The 25,009-nt window shown below is 32.7% G+C and overlaps 1 protein-coding gene across 3 annotated transcripts in view; it reads left to right on the plus strand.

The window, feature by feature from the left end:
- Positions 1-25,009, plus strand: part of LOC134236221 (small conductance calcium-activated potassium channel protein 2-like) — an 88,121-nt gene that overhangs the window by 26,558 nt on the left and 36,554 nt on the right. For all 3 annotated transcript variants that reach the window (XM_062718381.1, XM_062718379.1, XM_062718380.1), the window contains exons 2-3: positions 3,664-3,951; positions 23,367-24,644. In XM_062718381.1, coding sequence (XP_062574365.1) covers positions 23,769-24,644 — 876 coding nt within the window. In that variant the 5' untranslated portion in view covers positions 3,664-3,951; positions 23,367-23,768. The remainder of the gene's footprint in view (positions 1-3,663; positions 3,952-23,366; positions 24,645-25,009) is intronic.

The raw sequence follows: 25,009 nt of genomic DNA on the forward strand, positions 1-25,009 counted from the left end.
TTTTTTTTACATTTTGCACCGCGACCTGCAGAAACCATGGGCATTATCACGTGACCAATATCCAGGGTATCAGCACGTGTTTCATCTTTACAAGCCTACATCTTTGTTTTGATGACAATAGATTCTTATAATTCATCAACGAACATGATTTTTTTTACATCGATAAATCTATTTATTAGCTAATGTGGTAATGTCTATTTAGGCTGTTTAAGATTAATTCTACGTTTAACGTCACCCGCGCGCGTAGGTTTTGGAGAAAATCGTCTTTGAAAAAAACAAACAATTCGGAATTCCGTATTTCCGTTCCGGTTTGGTTCTATATTTAGCGACTCAATTCTGCATCCCGTAGTGACAGAAAATGTGCTTTGATACCTCAGTAGATGGTGTTTGTGTTTATTGAATTAAACAGTATGGGATCATAAATGTAAGTAAAAAAAATTGATGTTTTTATGATTGAAGTTAATGACAAAGTCTAGTTTGTTGATTTTTTTTTTTGTCAGTCTTCGAATCATATGTACCATGTGTAAAGACTGTGACAATGACAGACTCAGTTCGTGATTATTTTGGCTGAACTTTTCATCGTATTTTGGAGAGAATTGCAGAGCTTTTAACTGAGTGCAAGATGTGTAAAAAAAAATTATATACAGTGAGATGCATCATCTAAATTTTATCAAATACTTTCATATTAAATATTTGTAAAAATTCAAAGGAACAGTAATGAGTAAGATTGATTTCTTCATAATTCAGGTACGTACCTAGTATAAATACCTACATGTTTTTGGAAAGATAATACTAGTCTTTGCCATTTGAGCAGGGAGAAGCTTACAGAAGATAAGCCTTTCAAGTGAAGGAGAGTAAGGAAAGTTGTTGGGTATTTTAAGAAGTGAAGAACCATGTCCTGTATGTGGAATTGAAGGTATTTAGAATAAACTACATGTAATACACTTTCAAATCTAAATTCTAATAGATCTAGTACTGTGAGAAAAAAATACAACATAATTCAATTTCAAGATATTTCAATGTAAGAATGTATTAAATATTGTCATCATAATCTTTATTGTAGATATTGATCAACTATTCCCACAAGAAGAAGCATTTCCTTACAGGGCACCATGGATGTGAGGCAATATAAATCCAAAGGACAAGCAACTTTCCTGCATATTGCTCACAACAGGACTCAAACCAATTAACATTCTAAGGAAAAACTCTGCTAGGGAAATTAAACTTAGGTGTCACATCCAATACTCTTATTACTCAATTCTAGTTAATGTACTGAAATGGTTTATTTGAATAAATTCACAATTGTTTGAAATTTTTGTTTGTTTATTTTTTTCCTCCCTCCCTCGTAGGTTTTGAACTTTAGATGTGACGTTAAACGTAGAATTAACTTTGAACAGCCTTATTTAATTCTTTAAAAATATTTATTGTGCTTTGAAGACTGCATGACTGAAATAAAAATGATTCAAATATTTCACATTTGAATATCTTGATGTGCATTCCTTGATTGTGAAAGAATTTTTTTAAATGCTTAATTTTGTTTGCGGCCGATTTGATGCTTTGATCAATTCAACTTGTGTATCTTAGTGTAGTCTACTTGTGTCCCAAGTAATATTGAAATTGGACCAAAACTGTAGGAGGAGTAGCATTTCGAAAGAATTTCACAGAAATTTCTATTTTTAGAAACCACGGCAACACCGTTCATCGAAATCAAAAACTGATGCACAGAATTATGTATCTTAGTGTAGTCTACTTGTGTGCCAAGTTATGCTGAAATCGGACCAAAACTGTAGGAGGAGTAGCATTTCGAAAGAATTTCACAGAAATTTCTATTTTTAGTAACCACGGCAACACCATTTCTTCGAAATCATAAACCGATGCACAAAATTATGTATCTTAGTGTAGTCTACTTGTGTGCCAGGTTATACTGAAATCGGACCAAAACTGTAGGAGGAGTAGCATTTTGAAAAATTGTTTACAGACAGACAGACAGACAGACGGACGACGGACGCATTACTATCGCATAAGCTCTTCTGGTCTCTGACCAGTAGAGCTAAAAATTTAAAGAGTGGCTTTCTTCTTTTTTTAAATCAATTTTTAAATAATAAATTGTCCTCAGTTTTCCTCAGAAAATCATATGTTATTTCTATCTGCATTAAAAATACCCGAGAAAACGGACTGAATTTTGTTACATAATACCTTTGCAATTACCGCAATTAATGTAGCTCAGTAAATATAACAACAAGAGCTCGTAAAAAATACATTTCACTAATGAAGATGTTTCGTTGGGCTAATGGAACATCGCTAGTTAAAACTAGATCATCATTTCAGAGGAAATGTATAAATATATTTTCTTAATAAGCTTGTTTAAGTCGATCTGTATTGAAAAGGTAAGTGAGCATTGTCATTTTTCTGAAAGAAAATTTCTTAAAATTCTGATTTGTATGATTTATTTCGCCATGGATCGATATCCTGACCTTTTCAGTAATGAATGTGGTCCCATTGGGGAAATTCTTTTAATGTTTCCATGTAAACATACCACATCACCAAAGAAACTTATAAGCTAATTACAAGGAAAAAATCTTAAAGCAAAATTTTTAAAATCTTCATAATATGACGATGCAACATTACAATTGAAGGATCCCCATTGTTGAGGCAATATTGTTTCTGTACATTGAAATATGTTTTCTCCTAATGGACGAAGAACAGATGTTTTTAACGTTCATGAAATAGACTGATTTGTTGACTTAATGAGAAGTATAGATGTGTTAACAAACAAAGGCTAACTGCTGGTACGAGAAGGTAAATATATACTTAATCTACTCACTGTCTTTCGTCAGTTTGCAGAAAGTGCGCCATTGCTTTCAATTGCTAAACATGATTACAATAAATTCCAGATTTCTGACTGTTCCTTACAAGCAGAACAATTAATATAGTTTGCCTTGAAGAAACGTCTTTTAACATTACTTTTTTGAGAATTTTGTCCTTCATTTTTTGATAAAAAGAGCATTACAAATGCATTCAATATGATAAATGTATTTTGTGTATATATTTCTTTTGCGTATATTGAATAATATTTCATTATTTGGTATATGTTTGTTGGAATATATGCTAAGTGAATTACATAATCTTTTCTTCCTTTGAAAATTATTTGTTTAAAGGTGTGAATGCACAAGCGTGCGATATCACTGATTTATGTTCACATGTGAATATTTGTATGTTTTTAAAAGCAGAATTAATAAATACACTTAAACCCTGGCACTAGTCCGTATTGCATGGGTCTTTCAATTTCAAAGTGCGAACAATTACCGTATTGAAGTGATTTAATTCAAATGTTTTTATAGCTATAAAAATGACATTTTCATTTCAGACCTCTCATGAAAACATAAAATACACACAGTTTTCATGTCTTTAAATCATAAGACCTATAGATTCTCTTTCCCACTTACATATTTTCATATCATTGCCAAGTCTCAATACGACTGCTTTGGAACGTTGGAACATCATTACAGGCAATATATCCCCGTAACAAATGTAACGGGCCTACTTTTTTTCTTGCAATTTCTTGGAAACGATTAATTGTAGTCTTGGCAACAAATAACCTTTAACTAATTTCACGTCCCCTGGTAACTTGAAATAATTACCACTATTTTGTTTTTCTTGCAGGTGAACGATAAGGCAACGATTTTTGATAGACACCTGTAGAAGTTCCCAAATTTTTCACTTCACGGACAACAATTTTGAGATACAGCATCCATGATGGAGTTAAAAACAGGAAATGCAGTTGACCAAATTAGTTTTAGAGCGGACAACCACACGGGACATGTTGTCATTCAAAGTTGCATGTATGTGTGTCCGGTTGAGTAGATTACATGGTCCGTGTTGAAAATTGTGAAAAATAAACATTATAAAAATATGTTTGACAGTGAATGGATTAATCTTGACCAAAACGAGGTACGTTCCTTTATCCTAATCTGACAGTTGATTATTTTAATGAAAATGTTTGATATCCTATTTTAAATAATAATACTATTAATTCATTAAGGCGCTTTTCTTGGTTTTAAAACTTTTATAAATTAATTGAAAAAGAAGATTTTTATCAATAATATTAACAAATTAAACTGAAAGCATTAAAAAGTTATATATTGTTGACATTTTCTTAAAAGCTTTCATTTAAGAAATTTGGAGTAGGCATGTGTTTTATCTTCGGATTTTCCATATATCCTTAATATAAAAAAAACACAGAAAAGAATGTATTTTCTGAAATGTTTATTTTATCAGCAGTAATATCTTATCAGACACTTTAATTTAGACTTGTTTGAAGATAATTTTTTATAAGTAATATTTATCAAATTTAATATTTATCAAATTTATTAAAATTTATATATTCACATGATGATTACAGGGAAATGAAATAACTTAATTTCATCTTATATAATTTGTTTACTTTCCCTTTATGGGATTGGGATGCCCATCTTAAGTTACAGTCTGAGGAAAATATAGCTTAACATAAAACTTTATCACAAAAGAATCAAGAAAGAACACAAAACTGATCAGGATAAATAAGCCAGCGTTTGAATTATATTTTTACTCTTACTTTCATGAACAACCGACGTTAAGAATTAGTAATGCATACTTAATGAAAATCTGCCCATTTCGAACCAATAACACACTCATCCAACGAAATCCCAGCGGAGGAATAAACTCGATAGAAAGCAAGCATTTTCTAAAACGTTAACTGTATTGTTCACGGAGGCGAAAGCATAAAGAATAGGTCTCTCTCATGCAGAATGAAAGTTAGTCTTAGAACTCGTTGGCAATCAACAAACGATATACCGAGGGCACGATGGTCATTTATATTCTTGCTAAATGTAGCTCTTAGAAGTTTCGAGGGCGCCTGCGAGGTTTATATAATGGATTGACATTAAATGAAAAATTGTATTCTGCCTCAGTGCAGGTCAAATCATCTATCTATAAAACTTGGTATATGACGTCAGTTAGGGCTAAAGGATTCTGATTCCTTGATTCAGTTTGGAAATCATTTTACTAAATGTCATTTTGTGCCATACCCTATGAAAGTTCTCATTGTTACTTGATATGAAATTATGAAAATAAAACATTTCTGTGACATTTATTCTTTTATGGTTAAAGTTTTTCGATTCTGTTAAGACTTAAAGTTTGCCAAATGAATAAAAAAATCCAGAAACTCCTTATTCACAATGAGTATGGTCCGTTAATGGTGTCTTCAAATGCGAGCGTGTGCTCTAGAATCGCGAAGTAAGGAGTTGATCCTTACGTACGCCGCGGGTTCGAATCCCACTATGAGACGTGGAGACCGGTCCTTCGGATATAATCGTATAAACCGAGGTCCCGTGTCGCAGTAGGTGCTGGCACGAAAAAGATTCCCCCTGCTGAATGGCCCTAAGAGCCGAGTATAGGACGACTAAATTTGTTGCTCCCCACCGGCAAGAGGTGGCGTCTCCATAGTGAAAAATTATCGGGAGGGACGTTAAACAATATACAATCAATCAAGTTATTAAACGCGATTTAGTCGCCCACATGACGCAGAGGGTAGAATGACTGCCATAGAGGAGTTGATCCTTTAACAGCGGGTTTGAACACCACCGTGTGACGTAGAGACCGGTCCTTTGGATGAGACCATGTAAATCGAGGTCCCGCTTCTCGCAGTACGTGCTGGCACGAAAAAAAGATCCCTTACTGCTCCATGGCCGTAAGTGCCAAGTACAGGGTTAAATTTGCTGCACTCCACAGGCAAGTGGTGGCTTCTCCATACGAGTAAAAATTCTCGAGAGGGTCGGTAAACAACATACAAATGCGAATTATGTTGACCATGCAACTCATAACACTTGTCATTAAATATCGTTTCCGATGTGAGCATTGAATGAATGAATTACAGATATTTCTATGAAAGACATTGTGTAACAAAACTATCATAGTACATGTAGTGTTTTTTAAATCCAGGTTTTATTTTAGCAACCAAAAAAAAAATGCATGGAACCGCGTCATGTAACTGGTAATTTTTTCAATATTTTGCAACCAAAAAAAAAAATATACAAATTGAAAATATACATGTATGCATTTTGAAAAAAGAAAATTAAGTGGAAACCCACTTATACGGGAAAAAATATCTATGTACGCCAAAAAAGTCATTTTTGCCCATTCTATTTTATGAACAAATACTAGCACATGTATTTTCAATGCTTGTGAGGTTGTAGTAGATATTGTACATGAAGAGTTTTAGTGTCATGATAACTGGTATATCAAAGAAAATTTCGTTATGATTGATTTAATTTTTCTCGACCATGTTCTTCAGTAAATGGGAGTTTTAAGAACCTTGTGTCCAGGGTGCTTCGGATGAGACCTTAAAATCCGAGGCCCTGTGTCAAAGGAGGTGCTGGCACGATAAGGATTCCTCACTGCTCAGTGACCCTGGGTGCAGAGTTAAGGTCAAAATTTGAAGCCCTTCATCTGTATAGGATGACGTCTCTATATAAGTGAAATATTCTCGAATGGGGCGTAAAACAACATGCAATCAATCAATGCTTATGACATTATGTCCATAATTACGGTTTGCTGTTCAACCAAATCTGTCTACAATACTTTGGCGTCAGAGCTGCAGCAAACATTTCCTTGTTATGCAGAACCCCCGATTTTTTGTATTTTTGAATTGGTACTTAAAGATATTGTTTATAGTACGTAGCATGTCCAATTAAATAGGAATATGAAGGTCGAGCTAATTAGCAAAGTCCACATACGTCTATTATATTCTGGTTAATTTCAATATAACATTGGCACACAAGTAGACTCAAAGATATAAAATTCTGTGTATCATTGATTACGATGAACGGGAAACCGTGATGTTCGCTAAAATAATTTCTGTCAAATTCTTTCAAAATGTATCCTTTGTTATAAGGCTTCTGAAATAGCTGTTTTTCCAGGTTAAAACTTGGCACACAAGTAGACTCGCACTAAGATCACATAATTCTGTGTATCGGGAAATTCGATTGAACGGTGTTGCCGTGGTACAAAAATAGCCAAATTTTCTGTCAAATTCTTTCAAAATGCTACACTACCTAAGTTTTTGCGCGATGAAATCAAAAATGGTAAAAAAAAAAATTAAAGGAACATAATTCTCTGTATCGGTTTTTGATTTCGATGAACGGTGTTGCCGTGGTTACCTAAAAAAAAATTTCTGTCAAATGCCACAATGCTACTCGGCCTTCAGTTTTTGCCCTTCGGATAATGGCACACAAATGACGTCACCGGAAACTTACATTTTCTGTATATCGGTTTTTGATTTCGAAAACATGTTGCGGTGCATAGCAACATAGTGGCTAAAAATAGCAACAATTTCTGTGAAAATTCTTTAATGCAATCTCTTTTCCATAAGTTTTGGCCTGATTTCAGTATAACATGGCACGCAAGAACTTTACACTAAGATACATAATTCTGTGTATCGGTTTCTGATTTGATGAACGGTGTTGCCGTGCTTGGGAAATGATTTTTGTGAAATTGTTTTGTTCCTTATTCTTTTTGCTTTCGATATAACTTGGCATGAATGCTAGACAGTACATAATTCTGTGTAGGTTTTTGATTTAAATGAACTGTGTTGCCTTGGTTACTAAAAATAGAAATATCTGTAAAATTGTTTCAAAATGCTACTCCTCCTACAGTTTTGGTCTGATTTCATATTTTGGAACGTAATAGACTACAGAAAATATAATTTATGTACTGGACATTTTTTTCGATGAATGTGTAGAACCTGGTTACTAAAAATGAAATTTTTGTGAAATTCTTTCAAAATGCTACTTTAACAAGTTTTTTTTTTCTGAATTTTTTTTTGGCACACAATAAGACAGTTAAGAAAAATTCTGTATATCGAATTTAATTTTGATGAACGAATTTGCCATGGTTACTAAAAATAGATATATATATAAAAATTGTTTCAAAATGCTGAATTCCTACAGTTTTTGTCTGATTTCAGTATAACTTGGCACACAATGATACACTAAGAAAAAGAGATTTATCAACGATCATTTTTCTATTTAGTTTCAAATCCCAGCTGCTTAAGTACTTTTCTCTTCCTTTGCTATAAGTTCAAACCAGTAGACCAGTACCACGTTCTGGTTGTATTTTTGAATTGGTACTTAAAGATATTGTTAAGAGTACGTAGCTATATATAGCATGTCCAATTAAATGGGAATATCAACGTAAAGTTAGTATTCGAAAGTCTACATACGTGATTATTTCTTTTTCAAATCCACAAATTAGCACCTGAATCAAAAGCCTATATAAAATATAGCGTATTTCTTTTTGTCATTAAAATATACTTATACTTCAGCATTGCATTGCCGGTTGGTTTTCTACTTGCCTTTGGTATTAACACATGTAACACACACAAGGCTTCTGAAATAGCTATGTTTTAGAAATAGTTATTTCCAGGTTTCTACTCATATAAGGTAGACAATCTATATGTGTTGTTATGACACATGATGGAGGGTATTCATATTTTTTATCGTATATGATTGAGCAGAAAATATAATTTATTTACTGGACATTTTTTTCTTACTGATGTGTAGAACCTTTTACTGCCCTGCATTTTTTTTTATTTTTCACATATTTTTGAATTTAACAAGTTTCTTTTTTTTCACTTATTTTTTTTTATCCATCGTATAAAACAGTTTGGAAAAATACTCCATACTTGCATTTACGAAACAGAATTATCGAATTCATAGAATATATATATATATGAAAAAAGCTTTCAACACATTCTGAATTATACTGTTATTTGGTGAGATATCCAGAGGGACAAATGATTTTTTAAAAAACCGGATTTTCAAATCAGTGCATCGCCGGACCAGATACCACGATCAATACGTATCTTTCCCCTCGGGAGACGCGATATCAACGCTATAACTTCGAATTCTATTGTAAATGCCCTGAATTCAACGTAAAGTTAGTATTCGAATTGGGTACTCGTGATTATTTAAACTTTTTCAAATCCACAAATTCCGAATACCAAGTCCTCTTTAAAAGTACAGCGTATTTCTTTTTGTCATTAAAATATACTTATACTTCAGCATTGCATTGCCGGTTGGTCTCATTCTACTTGCCTTTGGTATTTAACACAAATAAAAAAACACACACACACCCCTCCGCAAAAAAGAAAGAAACGAAATAAAGCAAAAAGCAACCAAACAAACAAAACAAATAAAAATCATATGTTCAAACAGTATTAAATATTGTTACTTCGTCAATGCCATTTAAAAACATTTATATGACACTAACAAGATAGATATGACATTTACAACGAATTTCTCTTAACCATTAATAATTTAAATCTAGATCTATACATTCAATTAATCAAACAACATTGAATGAAGAGTTACTCCTTTATCCGTGTATACTGTATGTCTTGGCTAATGCTACCTATTTAATTAAAACAACTGTAAATTCATTAATATCTGACAAGATGATTTTTCTGGAAACAAATATTTGTAACCTTTAATAACAATTTCTAATTAAGCTAGAATAATGTATTTTCCGCAAACCATTAGCTTTTAATAGAGTGGTCCAACATAGTCAATAAAACTTCGAGCCGTCTCAATGTGTACTTTCTCGAAATTGTTTCTAGATTAATCTTTAGCGTTGAAAATTCCGATTTATTGATACATGGATAAAAGAGCTCTAACTAAAGATGTAAATAAATCGAGGATTCACTTTATTTACTTAGCACTAATTCATTTTTATATGAAGCATTGATATATGATTCTCTTGTACAAGTAGATTTTAATGTAGTTTGCAATATATTTGATCTTGGCGTAGACCTGTACCTGAGTATGCGCAGATGATATTGCAGTCTCAGAGCAACTGCAATGGAAGTTCGAAGAGAGGCAATATTCCATACGTTTGTTTTTTCTGTTAAGCTGTTGCCTTCTTGCGCTGGTTATTCTCATATTGTATAGCGCGTCAAAAATACAGTAAAACACTGTTATAATGAAATGCTATGGACCGACGAATTTGCTTTGGTGTAGACGTATATTCGTTAAAAATCACGATATGTTTTAAAGACATGGGGAGGAAAGTCACTTCGCTTGAATTATTATGTTTTGCTGTATAGGAAGATATTCAAAATTTAAAAAGAGCCCTTTTTCATAATTGTCGCCTGCGTGGCGCAGTGGGAAAAGCGTCTGCTCCAGATTCGCGAAGCAATGAGTTGATCCTTACGACGAGGGTTCGAATCCCACTTTGTGACGTGGAGACCAGTCCTTCGGATGAGACCGTATAAACCGAGGTCCTGTGTTGCAATAGGTGCTGGCACGAAAAAGACCCCTCACTGCTCAATGGACAATATTTGCAGCTCTCCACCGGTGAGTGGTGGCGTCTCCATATAAGTGAAAAATTCTCGAGAGGGACGTTTAACAACGTATATATATGCATCTCAGTGAGATGGTAACACATTTTAGCTCATTCCTATGATTGGGCAAAGGTATGGGCAGCGGAAAGGGCAAAAATTACCATAATGAGAAAACAAACAATTATTTTAATATCAATGATCATAAAAACTTAACAAATGATATACAATGCATAATCAACAGACCTTTTCGCAGAACAAGTATACGTTTAAGCTTAACAAACGAACAAGTACGTAACAAACATACATGAATGCAAAACCAACGATCATCTTTGCAGTACAAATCATAAAAACACGACAAGCGAAAAAAACTTAACCAACGTGCACGCGGTCATATTTTCAACGGTATCGGATTTTTTTAAAATTTATTTGTCGGTGCCCAGAAACTCTTCAAACTTCTCAGCACATTTTCTTTTTAAATGAATTCAATAATATGTAAAAACTTAATCAAATTTGCGTATTTATTACTGAATCATCAGTATCACCTTCAAAAAGCGGTAAATGTAGTACTCCTTTATAAATATGAAAACCAAAGACGGACATCGATACAGAGAAACGTAAGTGTCGTTGATAGTAAAGGTGCATGGGCACAGATTTGAAGTAAATATTTTCTGTATAATATTACGACATATATATTTTAACAGCATTTCACACAAAAAAATATATTAAAAATCTTTCATCTAAAAGTTATTAAAACTTCAAATTTTTAGACGGGTTTGATTGACACATCCTTGCACTCTCACAAATTTTAATTTTAAATAGACAAAAGGTGGCAATCTTTTTCAATAACTTTAAAAATAAATTAATTTCAAATCTGTGTCCATGTATCTTTTAAGGTATTGATATTGAGAAGATATTTCTTCTCAAAAAGATTGAATTAGTATTTTAGTGAAAATTGGTGGTGTTAATAAAAAAAATGAACAATTAAATTCTAAAAAAAATTCATAACATCAAAATGATTTGATTTCAAAAAAGTTTTTATCAAAATCTTCATAAAAATAGCTAAATCTAGCATTGTACTTATGGTAAAATAATGCAAAATGAAAGTACTGCATTGTTATACATTGACGTAGGATCGTTTTTAAAAGGAGGGGGTAACCAAAGAAAAAATTTCAATCTAGCTGAAAAAAAAGATTTTAAAAACTTAACAAGCAAAAACAAAAAGGAAATTTAAATGATATAAGAAAATCTCGTGTGTGTGTGACATTAGGTTCAACTTCTTTCAGTGCCAATTTTTTTTCCTAATATACATGTACTACATAACCCTTTTCTGACCTTGCTCTTAAAATTGGGAATTGTTGCTACGTACCTGTCATACACTGTATGATATGCCACTGTAATGTAAAGTTATCGTAATAGATTTTTGTAATATTTAAAGAATTTGGGAAAACCAACTTTTGTAACAAGAACAACAAAAATTGACGAAACGGCCTTCAGGAGAATGATATATTTTTCTACATTTTATGTAAATTCTTTTCTTTTGTTTTAAATTTTTAAGATGAATTAACCCCCACCCCCCAAAAAAGTAAAAAAAAAAATAATAATAATAAAATAAGGGGGATCCGAGGTAGAACCACGTCCAGTTTGTATAGCCTGGGAACATAAACATAATGTGCAAAGAGTTCTATACAAAAAAATGTGTGGGGGAATTTCTGTGCATACAAATTATCTTGCGTGTAAATGAGGGTTTTCATTTATTAAAAAATATAAACTGTACCTCAGTTTGTTGTTTTCAATCGCGATTTTACGAAAACATTTGTGTCCTTTTTTCAGTGATTTTCGCATTTATAGCTGAGTACTAGATTTACTGCTTTTGGCAGATGATACTGCTGATTCAGTAATAAATACACCAATTTGTTAAAGTTTTTATATATTAATGAATTTTTTTTAACCTAGAAATTTGCCTGAGAAGTGTGAAGACTTTCTGTGCGCCGACAAAAAAGAAATCGGCAAGGAAAAAAAAAAAAGAAAACGGGACCGTTTGACCCGGGAATCAATATAGATTTACCGCGTGCACGTTGGTTAAGTTTTTTCGATTGTCGTGTTTTTTATGTACGTTTGTACATCAAAGATGGTCGTTGGTTTTGCATTCATGTATGTTTGTTACGTACTTGTTCGTTGGTTTTGCTTTAATGTATATTTGATCTGCGAAAAGGTCTTTTGATTATGCATTGTATATCATTTGTTAAGATTTTATGGTCATTGAAATAAAATAATTGTTTTCTTATTATTGTAATTTTTGCCCTTTCCGCTGCCCATACAAAGGTTTATACAGTAAAATATTTGAAAATATATATTTATTAAAAACATCTTAACATGTATCTTAAGACCAAGTGCTTGCAGTGCACGTATCAAACTGGTGTGCACGTCACATCTTTGAAATTTAAAACTTAGGTAACCTCATGAATCCAGTTGTTTACTTGTACATATATCATATAGGTATTCCTTTAAAAATAACAACAAGAACTTTTAGATAACATTGTAAAATTAGTGTACTGATTTACTTCACCCGCATGTATTATGAAGTTTTTTTCGAACCATGGCCCTTTTGCAGTTCATGTAAGGGGCCTCGATAGGCCTTGTCCTTTACAGAAAACAGGACGTTTATAAACTGTTGACTATACAAGCAGGATCAAATTAAATTAAGTATAATTATATTCAACTTTATTCATAACATAGCCTGATATTAGAGTATGTTGATTGGGTTTTAATGTTTAAAATTGAGAAACTTTATGATTATGAAATAAAATGAAAATTGAAAATGAAATTCCAGCCATAAACGCAGTCTTTCAATGTGCAGATGCAATTGTTGGAAGCTGATCACGTGAAGCACTGGTCAAGAGAAACATAAATATACATGTAATTCAGTTTCGAGCCCTGTACCTGTTTTATATTAGTAGTAATCGATTCATGATACAATTTCTTTGACATTTGTTCATACTTTAATTATTCTTACTGCAAACTACAATGTACGTGTACGAACGAAAGTGAATCACTGTTGATTATAGTAATTTTTAAACGGATTCACGTAGGTATAAGAATCCTGAATAGATAAAATGAACGGGTAGGGTATATGTGTTCCCAGAGGAACATAATTATAATTATGACTTATAATTATGATTTCGTTTCTAAAGTACTTTTCGTTGAAATTGATTTTTTGTTTTGTTGTATTTTTTAAATTATTGTGCCATCGCTTATAATATTTAAGTTTTACTGCCGCAATAGGAAAATTAAATTTATAATTGAATTCTTTAACGTTTACCAAATACACATACGAAGTATTTTTTTTTCATTTAGCGTACACAGGTAGTTTGTACATTCACAAGTCATTTTAATTTCAAACGAAACTGGAAATATTTACTTTGATTTCAAATATTCGTTCTTTTATTTATTGTATATTTGAGATGAACGTCCAAATAATGGATTAAAGCTCAGATTTTCTTTTTAAAATCTGTTGTTGGTGGTTGTTTAAATATTTCAAGCACTTAGGGGGGTACACATTTCGTCCAGACATTTTTAAATTCTGTTAAGGTGGTTGATGTATTGTCGTTAGATGCTATCTGTAAACAGTATATGCAAATATTTTAAATCGCATCCCCTTGAAAGTAAAAGCGTAATGGAACGATAGGTGTAAATACTTTGTTCAGGTTTATTATGAAAGTTCAACAATTTTGATACGTCTATCATACTCAAAGAGGGATAACTCGTGTAACTCGTGCTTCTTAGCGTGTCAAAAACTTGATGTGTATTGTTGCGACAAATTAAATGTCTATGTTCAAGACTATAATGCGTTGTTGTATGCTTAAGAAATAGCCATTCAGTTTAGGTCAACTGATTATTAATGCTGATTGCAATGGTTTAGATAAATGTTTAGATAATACTCAGTTCGCACTTGTCTAAGAATCTGTAGATTTCTGTCATGGTCCCTAATCAAAGGTTTATAATAATGTTTTAAATCCGAAGACTGCAGGAAACTTCGGTCTGTTATTAAGATAAATTCCTTGTTAAAGGTAGGACATATTTAATATACATTTCCCTGTAATATCAGTGATTTTGCAGTATCGTAACACAGTTGTTGAAAAATAAGCAATTTTTTCCAGTTCTTTGCCACACTTTTCTATTTTGACGAATTTTTTTTGTAAATATAAATAAAGAACTTAGTTTATCATCTTCAATACTTCTTCACTAAAAAGATTAATGTAAAGAAGAGAAAAACCAATTAAACCAAGGCAGTCAGATTTTAAATTTTCTGAAATTTATTTGGCAAAAGAACGTTTAATCCTATAATACCCCGATATTATAAATATTTAAAAAAAATCATCCCCCACTAAGAGATGTACACAAAAACTGTGTCACATCGCCATATTCAATTTGTCATTTTTAGCAAAATTGATTTATGATTTAAAAAAATTCTCAACTCCAGCTGTTGTGAAGCCCCACGGGTCGATAACTCCCACTCGCACTCTTAAAATATTGATGTATGTGTTTATTTTGAGCCAAGTATATGATTTTGATAAAGTTTACCACTTTTATAAAGAGATGGAGGGACGCCTAAAGGATAAAATATTCATGTTATTGCTATGTTGTAAGAAGCAGGTCGCTATGGCAAACTTTAGTTGAGGGTGGTGTAGGAATCAGGTTATTAGTTATCTATTAAAAATTCTTTTTTGTATAATTATTGCTTGATGACTTAATGGATAACATATGGACTTGCCTATTTTGTTCATGTTAAAGTACTCTTTATCATTTAAAAAATGCATTTTTTTACGCTAGTGTAATGTAAATTTGGCATTTATCGCCAACCCGTAAAATGGAAAATGCACACGTATGAAATACAGACCTTAAAAATATAATCATACCTCGCACTAGAAGTGACTTTGATTGATCAATTCCGCATGGTACATAAGAATATTCACTTAATGGTTAAAATTACCAGTTGAGGTTTTTTAAACTCATCCCCATCCCCCCGAAATATACAAGAGTGAAAGATCTTGGTATGCTTGTTGAACAAACTTCAACATTTTTAGGTCTAACAGATACAAAGGGCTATCGGCATTATATACATTTATGTTCCTGTCAAGATAGATTTGACTGTCCACAGCCATTGAAATCCAAATCTGTTGAATAAAATCTACTCTTATCTCACCCAAATTCGAGCCGAACTTTCGTTTCACCGGATTCTTGGTCATGATTCATATAGGTGAACAAACTCCAAGGCCACGGTACATATGCAAGGCAACACTAGGTATGTGCCACTGCAGAAAATAACACCCCCGACTCCTTGTTTCCTTGTTAAATTATGACTTATTGGAACTGATTCATGCTGCATGTTTAGGTAATGTATTTCGGTCAAGTGATATAGCTTCTCTAGTTCAGACGCCGTGTTTACTTCTTATATAGTGTGCGTAAAGCATTGGTCCATCAAGGAATTAATGAAGGACTAAAGTTCAAGCGCTACACGTTTATCAATATTATAGTATTGAAATTGGAATAAGAAGAATATTTTTAAGTTCACATGGTATTCTTAATGCAGAATTCATTGAAATTGAAAAAAATCTATCAAAGGAAACCGTATCGAACATACATCACAGAGGGTTGTATGTTAATCAAAGTACTCAGAAGTACTGAAAGCCGGGCTAAAGGATATGTTACACACAAAAATATCTCAATGGCAATTATAGTATTAGAAGTAAATAAACACCGATGCAGCAAGATTAATTAAGGTCAAACGACTATGCACTGATGTGTCCTCAGCGGGGAGTTTTGCATCAAGTCATTAATGATGTTCACTGCATTTGTGTTAGCCTGATAGTACAACCTTTGTTTATAGAATATGACGCAGACAGGGATTCCTGATGAAAACCTTTCGCACCTTTTGAATTGCTTTGTAAAATATTAGTCAAAGGAGCCAGAAAAAATATTAAACAATTTAATATTTTGATAAAAATATTTGACTTACTATTTCGTACGTACTATCTTTTTACTCGTAAACTCAATTTGGCGGTGAAGAAGCAGCATTTCCTGTTGCTCACCGTCGCAATAGCCGGGCATTGCTCTACGAGCAATGAGCCCGGCTAAAAACGAGATATGAGTTCGAAATCAACGTATATATGTAGACTTTAAATCCATCAAAAACTTAAACATGTTAAAAAATTAAATGGAGGTACTGTGAGCACTGCACTCACTAACTGATGCCCCCTCCTCACGTATGATTATAGAGGTAAAGTCCATGGTTTGCTCTGGGAGACCAGAAATAAGTGTCAGATCAAAAAGTAAAATGGGAGGTCCGCAGTGGCATTATGTAATAATGAATCTGTAAAAGTATCCTTATATTTTATTCAGTCAATTCAGTGGTGTAGGTAGAGTTGCGGATAAGAGATGGATACCCTTTAATATTATAGAAAGTATGGCAGTGTCCATGTTTTGCTTTGGGAAACCTGAAATACTTGTATCAAAATGTAAAGTAGGAGGCGCACAAAGGCACTATGTAACAAAGATTCTCTTTAAGTCTCATTAAATTTCATTCAGTGGTATAAAAGGATAGGTACCCCAAAGTGTAACAGAGGACGGAGGTACAGACAGGCGGACGGAGGTACAGACGGACATCCCCATCACTATAAACCCTCCCACTTTTCAAGCAGGGGGTACAAAAATCGTCCAGTATGAAAATAAGACACTCTTTCACAAATATTTACAACAATTTACAAAATTTGCACGCGAGCAAAACAATGACCATCTATAAACATGGAGAGGATCATTATTTCTATTCTTGTGAAGTCTTTAATTTTTAAGTCATGTTCTTATAATATATTTTGTAAATATCATTCTTCATTACTTAGCGCGGCTATTGAACTATTGTAAGAAATGAAAATAACAATGTTTTTATGACATGGAGTAACAGTACATGCACGTACAATATGTTTTAATGGAAGTAGCCATGGTTAGGGTGAATGGGGTTGTTAAAGAACGTGAAGGTGAGGTTTTTTTCTTTCCAAACATCGGATTTTTTTTTTTGGTTTATATGAAGGTTATCTGATTCTCAGTTAATAATTACATAAATTAAGGCTATGCTCAGTTATCGAACCTCTGGGAACACATATACCCTGCCTGTTCATTTGATCCATTCAGGTCAGTGAATCAGTTTTAAATTATTGCTCAAGCAATGCCGAAATATTTACTTCTTATATATGAGTACAATATCCATGCAGAGAATTATCTTATTGTTGTAGAAAAAAGGAAGATTTTTACAATTATGAAATTTATTCTAAATTCATTTAAAAACAAAAACAAAAGTCCTTAACATGCTGTACTGAGACTTTTTTCTCTGAGAAAATGTTTTCAGATCTTTGGAGGAACATTTCAGAATTATTCAAGGATTATACATATATATTTGTATCGATTTTAGTCGCGTAAAATGTGCTGTACAAAGGGTGAAATACAAAACATATATAGAACTGATAGAGATTCTTTTCAATGCCAGGTACAAATTAGCATATATAAAATCAATAATGACTACACCTAAAACACCATGGAAACAACTTTTATTATTATCATTATTAATCACGGCTCGAAGGAACAAACCGAAAAAGCTCAAATTCAAAAGAAGAAAATTAACAGCTTCTAATCTTTGCAATTTTTACTGTTAATTTCTTGCCTCAGAGTTCTGTAATAAAAAAGAGGTTCTGTAATTAAAAAAAAAATAATGATAATTGTTCTTACTAATGGAAAGTTCCCTTTAAAAGGCACTAAGATGCTGATTAAAAGGAGAGAGAGAGAGAGTTGTTGATGTTTAGAACTTTTAACTGATCATGATTTTCTACAGTTACATTTCAAATGTTGAGAGTAATAGAACTTTTCTTTACGGCTGAAAAATCATTTTTGCTCAACGAGATATTATACACTCAATGCAGACTTTTTTACTTAAAAAAATTAATTGATTTTTAAAATAAAAAAAATATCAGAGGAGTTACAGTCGGCACATGATGCTAAACTGTATTCCTATTATCATTTCGCTAATGATGTTGATTATCTGATCTCCTCAAACTTATTTTTAGAGAGAGAGAGAATTCATACTACAAACAAACGACAGCTGGCGTCTTTAATTAAAATAAGTCCGGTATGAAATATGATATATTTTTTAATCACACAGCACGCACCCGTCGATAATGTGAAATTATTACAAGCTATAACGCTAAGTACAAGTATGAAGTATAGTGTAAAATAAAATATAACAGTACCTCTTTGCACATTTCTGTTTCCTAGACAACAAAATGTTAGAATTAATCATACTTTTTGAAAAGAATTTTCTATACAGAGGTAAAAGGATATTAATCTTAAGAGTTTAAGGATATGGTCATTATGTAAATTTTTAATATACTGGTAAAAAATTTATACCAAATCACATGTACAACATGAAAAGTGTAACTTTTGTATATACTTTCACCCAGTAAATTAAAAATTGACAATATGAAATTGTCTGAGGTCGGCAGCTGCATGCGTATGCACTTTATTCACCTCGCCAGTATCTGCTTAGTCAAGATCCCTTAATACGGATCCACAATGTGCGTCAATGACACCTTTTCCTCGAGAAATTCCAGTTTTCCAGCCCAGTTAACCCTTAGGCTTAGCAAATCATCTCATAATTCTACAATCGTTACCAAATACACGCATCACCAACTTTAATATTCCTAAAATAGCAACGATGCTTCAACTCAAAGCTGCGATTTCCGCCGAGTTTAATTATGCATTTTATTACTACATATTAGCTGCTAATTGAGGAGCTCTCCCCCACCGAATAAAGACTTTAAGAATCAACATTCTGTAAGCTTTTATTCATGTTAGAGTGCACTCTTCATTAACTTCAATAGAATTTTTTATTTGTGTAAAATTCCCCGCTAGGAAAAAAGTTCTATGCGGAAAACTTCTGCAACAACCATGCAGTCGTTAAATTACCACCGGCGGAAAGGTTCGATTGAAAATCGCAATATTTGGAGAGGGATCCTCTTTTGTATTTCAGCATTTGTCACAAATCAATTTGTTGGATCATAATTCAAAAATTAAAATCCGATAAGAAAGATTTTGGTTGGTTAAACAATGATCCCTGTTCAACCCTTGCCAATCAATAGCACTGCTTAACATTACTGCTCTGACGTAGCGTTGAAATTCTCCTCACAGATAAAATACTATTTTACACACCATAAAGATTTGCCATGATAATAAGGACATACTTGTGGAATACTGTAATCATATTTGGAACAAGAGTCACTTGAAAGTCATGAGTACGAATCAAATTATATATTTTTCATATATACTAGTATATGCCGTATAGGCCATGTACGAAAATTAGAAACTACATACATACAATCATGTGTAAATATATGAAAAATTGAGCATTTCGGTGTATTTTCATACCCCCGTAATTGAAGATTCGGGGGATATGGTTTTTACCCTGTCTGTCCGTCTGTCTGTTTGTCTTCAACCTTGCTCATAACTTTTGAGTGGGCGGGGCTACAGCCTTGATATTTCACAGTTGATTCCCTGTGACAAGATTTTTCTTCGGGTACCATCAAATTTGACCTCTTGACTTGACTTTGGAGTTTTACCCACTTTTCCAATAAAATTATCACACTTTAACTTTAGTCATAACTTTTCAATAGTTGGTGCTAAGGCTTTCATATTTAATATGTGTATTCATTGTGACAAGACCTTTCAGAAGGTATAAATATTTTTAGTCTTGACGTTGGAGTTTGACTCACCTTTTTTATTTAAATCTTTAACGTTGGTCATAACTTTTGAATAGTTAGAACTTTTTTTTTTACTAGAAATGAAACTCTTTTATGTACTTGTATTTTTTAGGGAAGTGTTAAAAACTGCAATAAATTGTCTTTTTGTCTAAAAATAAAACCGTACAAACATTGTTTATCCCCCTACGCAGCTTAAAAAAACCGAAAAAAATATTTTCTACTTTGAATGTCTAATTTATGGTTCTAAGGGAGTTGATTTGACAAAAATGTTACTAAAGGGACATATTAGCCGTGCATAACACGTAAAACTTGTAACCGTGTATAGTCTGAGCCTCTCGTCTTCTGCTATAATTGAACGAAATATCGAAAAAAGCTTTTCAAAATGTCTACAAGAGAATGTCCCCATGTCCCCAAACATATAAATTAAACACAGAAACTAGACTCAATTAGCGTTTTCCGGTCAATCGCATTATTGGAGAGAGAGAGAGAGAGAGAGAGATTTCCAACAACTTGAATTGTGCAAAAAGTGAAATATTTAATGTATTAAAGAAATTATTTTATAAAACTGAATGAAAAGTTTGTTTTTTTTTAATCTTATAATGAATATTATTTAACATATAAAAGTGAAAAATACAGTTAAATTACATGAACTAAGAAAATTAAAACATTCTACAATCTCTCTTATTAATAAAGGAAATTCATTATAACATACATGTACAGATAAATACATCGTTAAACGACACCAAAAATATAAATATTTCAAAAAATCATCTTTACAGGATTTGTGACCCCCTGCAAACTTATTCAAGCAACCTTTGCTTTGAGAAAAACTTAAATTGAGAAAATATATGATAAACGAGAATTAGACAATCGATGATTAATGCGAGCATAAAAAAAATTCTTATCTTCAGGACATCTAACAATAAATTTTATAAAACAACTAAGTTTTGATGACTCTACCAAGATCGAAATATGATCTATGTATTTTAAACCTTTGATACACTTGGAATGTACATCAGAAGAACGGTTTTTTACAATACACGACAAACCTTTGTAGTCATAATCTGAAAATTAAGAAGTTGGTATCAAATTTTAAATCATGCCAAGATGAACCGCTTTTAATCAAGATAATGCTTTAGGATTAATGCTTACGTCCCCTGTCCTGACCTACTGGGTAAACGGATACGGTATTATATTCCGGCTAATGTAGGACCTAAATGATATCTATAGGGACCTTAGTTACAAAACAGACACTATTCTGGTAAGTCGTGATTTATTTACTTTAAAATGAAAATTGAAACATTTTTACAAAAAGTATTCAAAACTATAGTTCAGTAGTATATTTTGCGAACAAAGTGGTTCTACAACTGTCCTTACCAGACGATTTTATGAATATGACTTGTTGCATCGATATCTTAAATCAGATATTTTTTATTTTAGATTATCTAATATAGATTTGCCACAAATATAAACTCTGGTTTTAATTTAAGGAGGCTAGGAGGTCAACAATTTAACTATTGGATATAACTTAAATTCTTAGGTATGGTATCTTAAGCTGTCAACTAACATTTGGCAAAAAGAAATTTCATACATTTTAGTTTTAAAATTTGATCATTTTTGTATATCTTTACATGGAACTCTTCTTCTAAAGGAGACCAAAATAGTATGAAAATTGCCACAACACCCCAGTCCCTTTAATTCTTTTTTCTTGTATAAAATGAAAAGATTGCGAAAAAAAAATGAACAAAACAAGATTGTCTTTAAGGTAACTTTTATTATATATATGAAGTGGCCTATTTCATATTGAAAATATAGTGGATTTGATCCAGAGACGATTAATTTCATATTCAATTTCTTTGAAAAAAAATAAGGATAGCAATTAGCATCTTTAGTTCAGGTACCTATAACGAAATGGTATTTTTATCTTTCCTTTGCCTGCGGACGCATTCACTTTGCGTATAATTTTAAAATTCTCGGTGACATGTTTAAGTGACCTCCTTTATGATTCTTTTTTCCCTGGCTTTTGCACCAAATTTCTCCGGAGAGTCGTAGATAATTGAAAAAAATGTATGGTATATTACGAAGTGTTAATGTAATTATGGTAATTATTGTAGAAGGGTTCTTATGTCTTTGGGCACTTTGCTGAAAGGCTGGTCTGGGTTATTTTTAAGAAATTCCACAGAGTAAATACTTTGAATGCCTGATTCGATTGAACCCGTTATATTATCCATCTATGTATAAGCTTTTAAAGCTTGCATTAAAGCATTCAATATTCATAAATATACTTTCGAATAGCCAGATTTTATTTGATCAGTTTCTCACGTACAAATAGTTTTAACAAAAGTCTTTTAAGAATTGTCTTTAACATTTAATGATTGGTGATTTGCTCTGACTTTTTTTGTTCTTGTAAGTGCCCAGACTTTTACTCGTTGGGTGGTTTCAACTACAATATTAAGTTTACATTGCTGAGGTAGAAAGTGGATAAGGGTTGTCTTTATTCTAACCCATTTTCAAGACGTCTATTCTAATGTTGAATTTTTGAAACGCACATTTCTTACTAAAATTTTATAGTATGCCATGGTGTTTTCTCTTAGCTAGCTTAATCACACATTTTGCTTGACCCAGTGCATTACGTATATTTTTAATATGTTTGTATACCTCATTTACCATTTACATGGTTAATTTGAAAGAATAAATTGAAATGAAATTGAATTTAATTTTCAGTAATTATAAATAAAGGACAAGCAATGATATAATGTTTAGTTTGTAACGATTCAAACGATCCGCAAATAAAATTGTAAATGGTCTCTAAGTCGACATTTATCTGGTCCACTTAACAAGTCAACATTTGTATATTGAAATTTGATATATATAATAATTTATAAAATCGAACTGAAGTTTACTTTTTTAATTTAAAAAAACAATATTAACTTGTGAGATTAAGCTTTGTAAGAGTTTGTTCCTCTTTAATTATAAATTGATAAATAAAGACTTAATTTCCAATCATGTGAATAATTTTTAATGAGGCAAATTTTTACCGTTATAAATAGATATGGTAACTTTCACAACTCGTGATGTTGTCTATGATAAGAAAATTTAACAGAAAATTAGCTGTAATATTACATTTTATATCCTTTGATGACGCAAAATATTAAGAAGAATTAAGTCTATGTAAATGTTTTTCTTTGTAGAAAGGATCCAGCTAAGGTGTACGTAACTCTAATGCGAGTTTTCAACAACAAATCCTGGCGTCTAACAAGCTGATGAATTCTTAGTGTCTCCTTTCGCACGCGCATCCATCATATGTAACCATCTCTATTCTATTTTTTGGAGCAATACACAACGTGCAGTCTGGCAGCTCGATAATATACTGTAATTATTCACATAATAAAGTGTTTACATGTGTTCAGATGTAATAGGTATTCTCCAATAAATAAAAAAAGTGATTAATTAAGTTGATGAAGAGAGAAGACAATGTGATGGAGATGCCTGATATGTGTTCCATCTTTGGTGTCACGCTTTCCTTCTAGTACCTGGAATGAATGACAGCTCTGTGATCGATACTTTGATTGAATTTTCCTTCGTATTTGAATATGTCAGGTCTCGTCATGGTTGAACCAGCCAATGAAAAAACTCGTATTGATTCTACGGAGCAGCTCATACACCAAGTGCCAGTAGCATTCGCGGATCCAAACGATGAAACCAGTGGAAATGTCAAACGTCCTAATTCATTGCCGAACAACCTTGATAAACATTCGGAACGTGTCCCCGAAAACAAACATAATGCTCGGCATTTACAGGATTTAAATTTTCAAGAACATGGAGAAATTGACGGAAGAGTCAATCAAGCATATTCTTCTCCTGACATCGAGTTACAAAACTATAGCTTTGATGTAGGTGAGAAAAAAGACAGAGTTGACCAGAGCAGTCAAAAAGAGGGAGAGAAGGGTAAACAAAGCTCCCAGATGAGTCTTCAAAATACTTCCATTCCACACACGCGGTTGCCGCAAATAGATTGTGCCATCATCGCCGAGGAGGATACGTCGCGAAGCGTTCTGTTGGAGGATGGTGGGGGGAAAGAGGAGTCGCGAAATAACAACAAATCTACAAAGGACAACATTATTTCGGACATTGGTGCCGATATAATGAGAGTTAATGGAGCCATTGGCTCATTTAAACAGTTACAGAAGCCGACCTCTATGCAGTCCCTGCCCACTTCCTCCAAAATGAGTTTTAATGACGAAACCGGAGCCGGTACAGCTTTAGTGGATAAAGGTGACTCCGGAAAATATGTGGAAAATAAACAGGACAAAGATAATAAACCCAATGTGGGGTACAGACTCGGGAAACGAAAATCCCTGTACGAACGTCGACGGAAAATCTCGGACTATTGTCTCGTTCTTGGAATGGCCGGAATTCTTATAATGATTCTTGAGACGGAACTTATTATGGCGAAAGTTTACACCAAGGTGGGTTGTTTTGTATATCATATTTCACAATATTTAATGTTTCTTGTGGAAACATTGTTTGGATAATGGTAAAGAACATTTGTAAGGGTAACGAATGAGTAATAAATAAGTATATAGAGAGATCCCCCACGTTATACCTCGCATGCAGCACTTGCAAAACTTTCTGTGCACAAAGCATACTACACCGAAATAATTGCCCTTTGAGCAATTACCAATTGTAAATGACTAAACCATTGGCATAAATCCTGCTCTGCACTCTCGACGATTCGTTATTGTAACTCGCCAACTGAAGACATCGAAAATCACTTTGTCATTAAGACATTTGTCATGCAATTCGATATTTTAAACCTGTGAGTGTCGCATTC

Source organism: Saccostrea cucullata, unplaced genomic scaffold (assembly GCF_032062105.1).
Source record: "Saccostrea cucullata isolate Sc308-1 unplaced genomic scaffold, CSIRO_AGI_Scuc_v1 ctg172, whole genome shotgun sequence".
Lineage (NCBI taxonomy): Eukaryota > Metazoa > Mollusca > Bivalvia > Ostreida > Ostreidae > Saccostrea > Saccostrea cuccullata.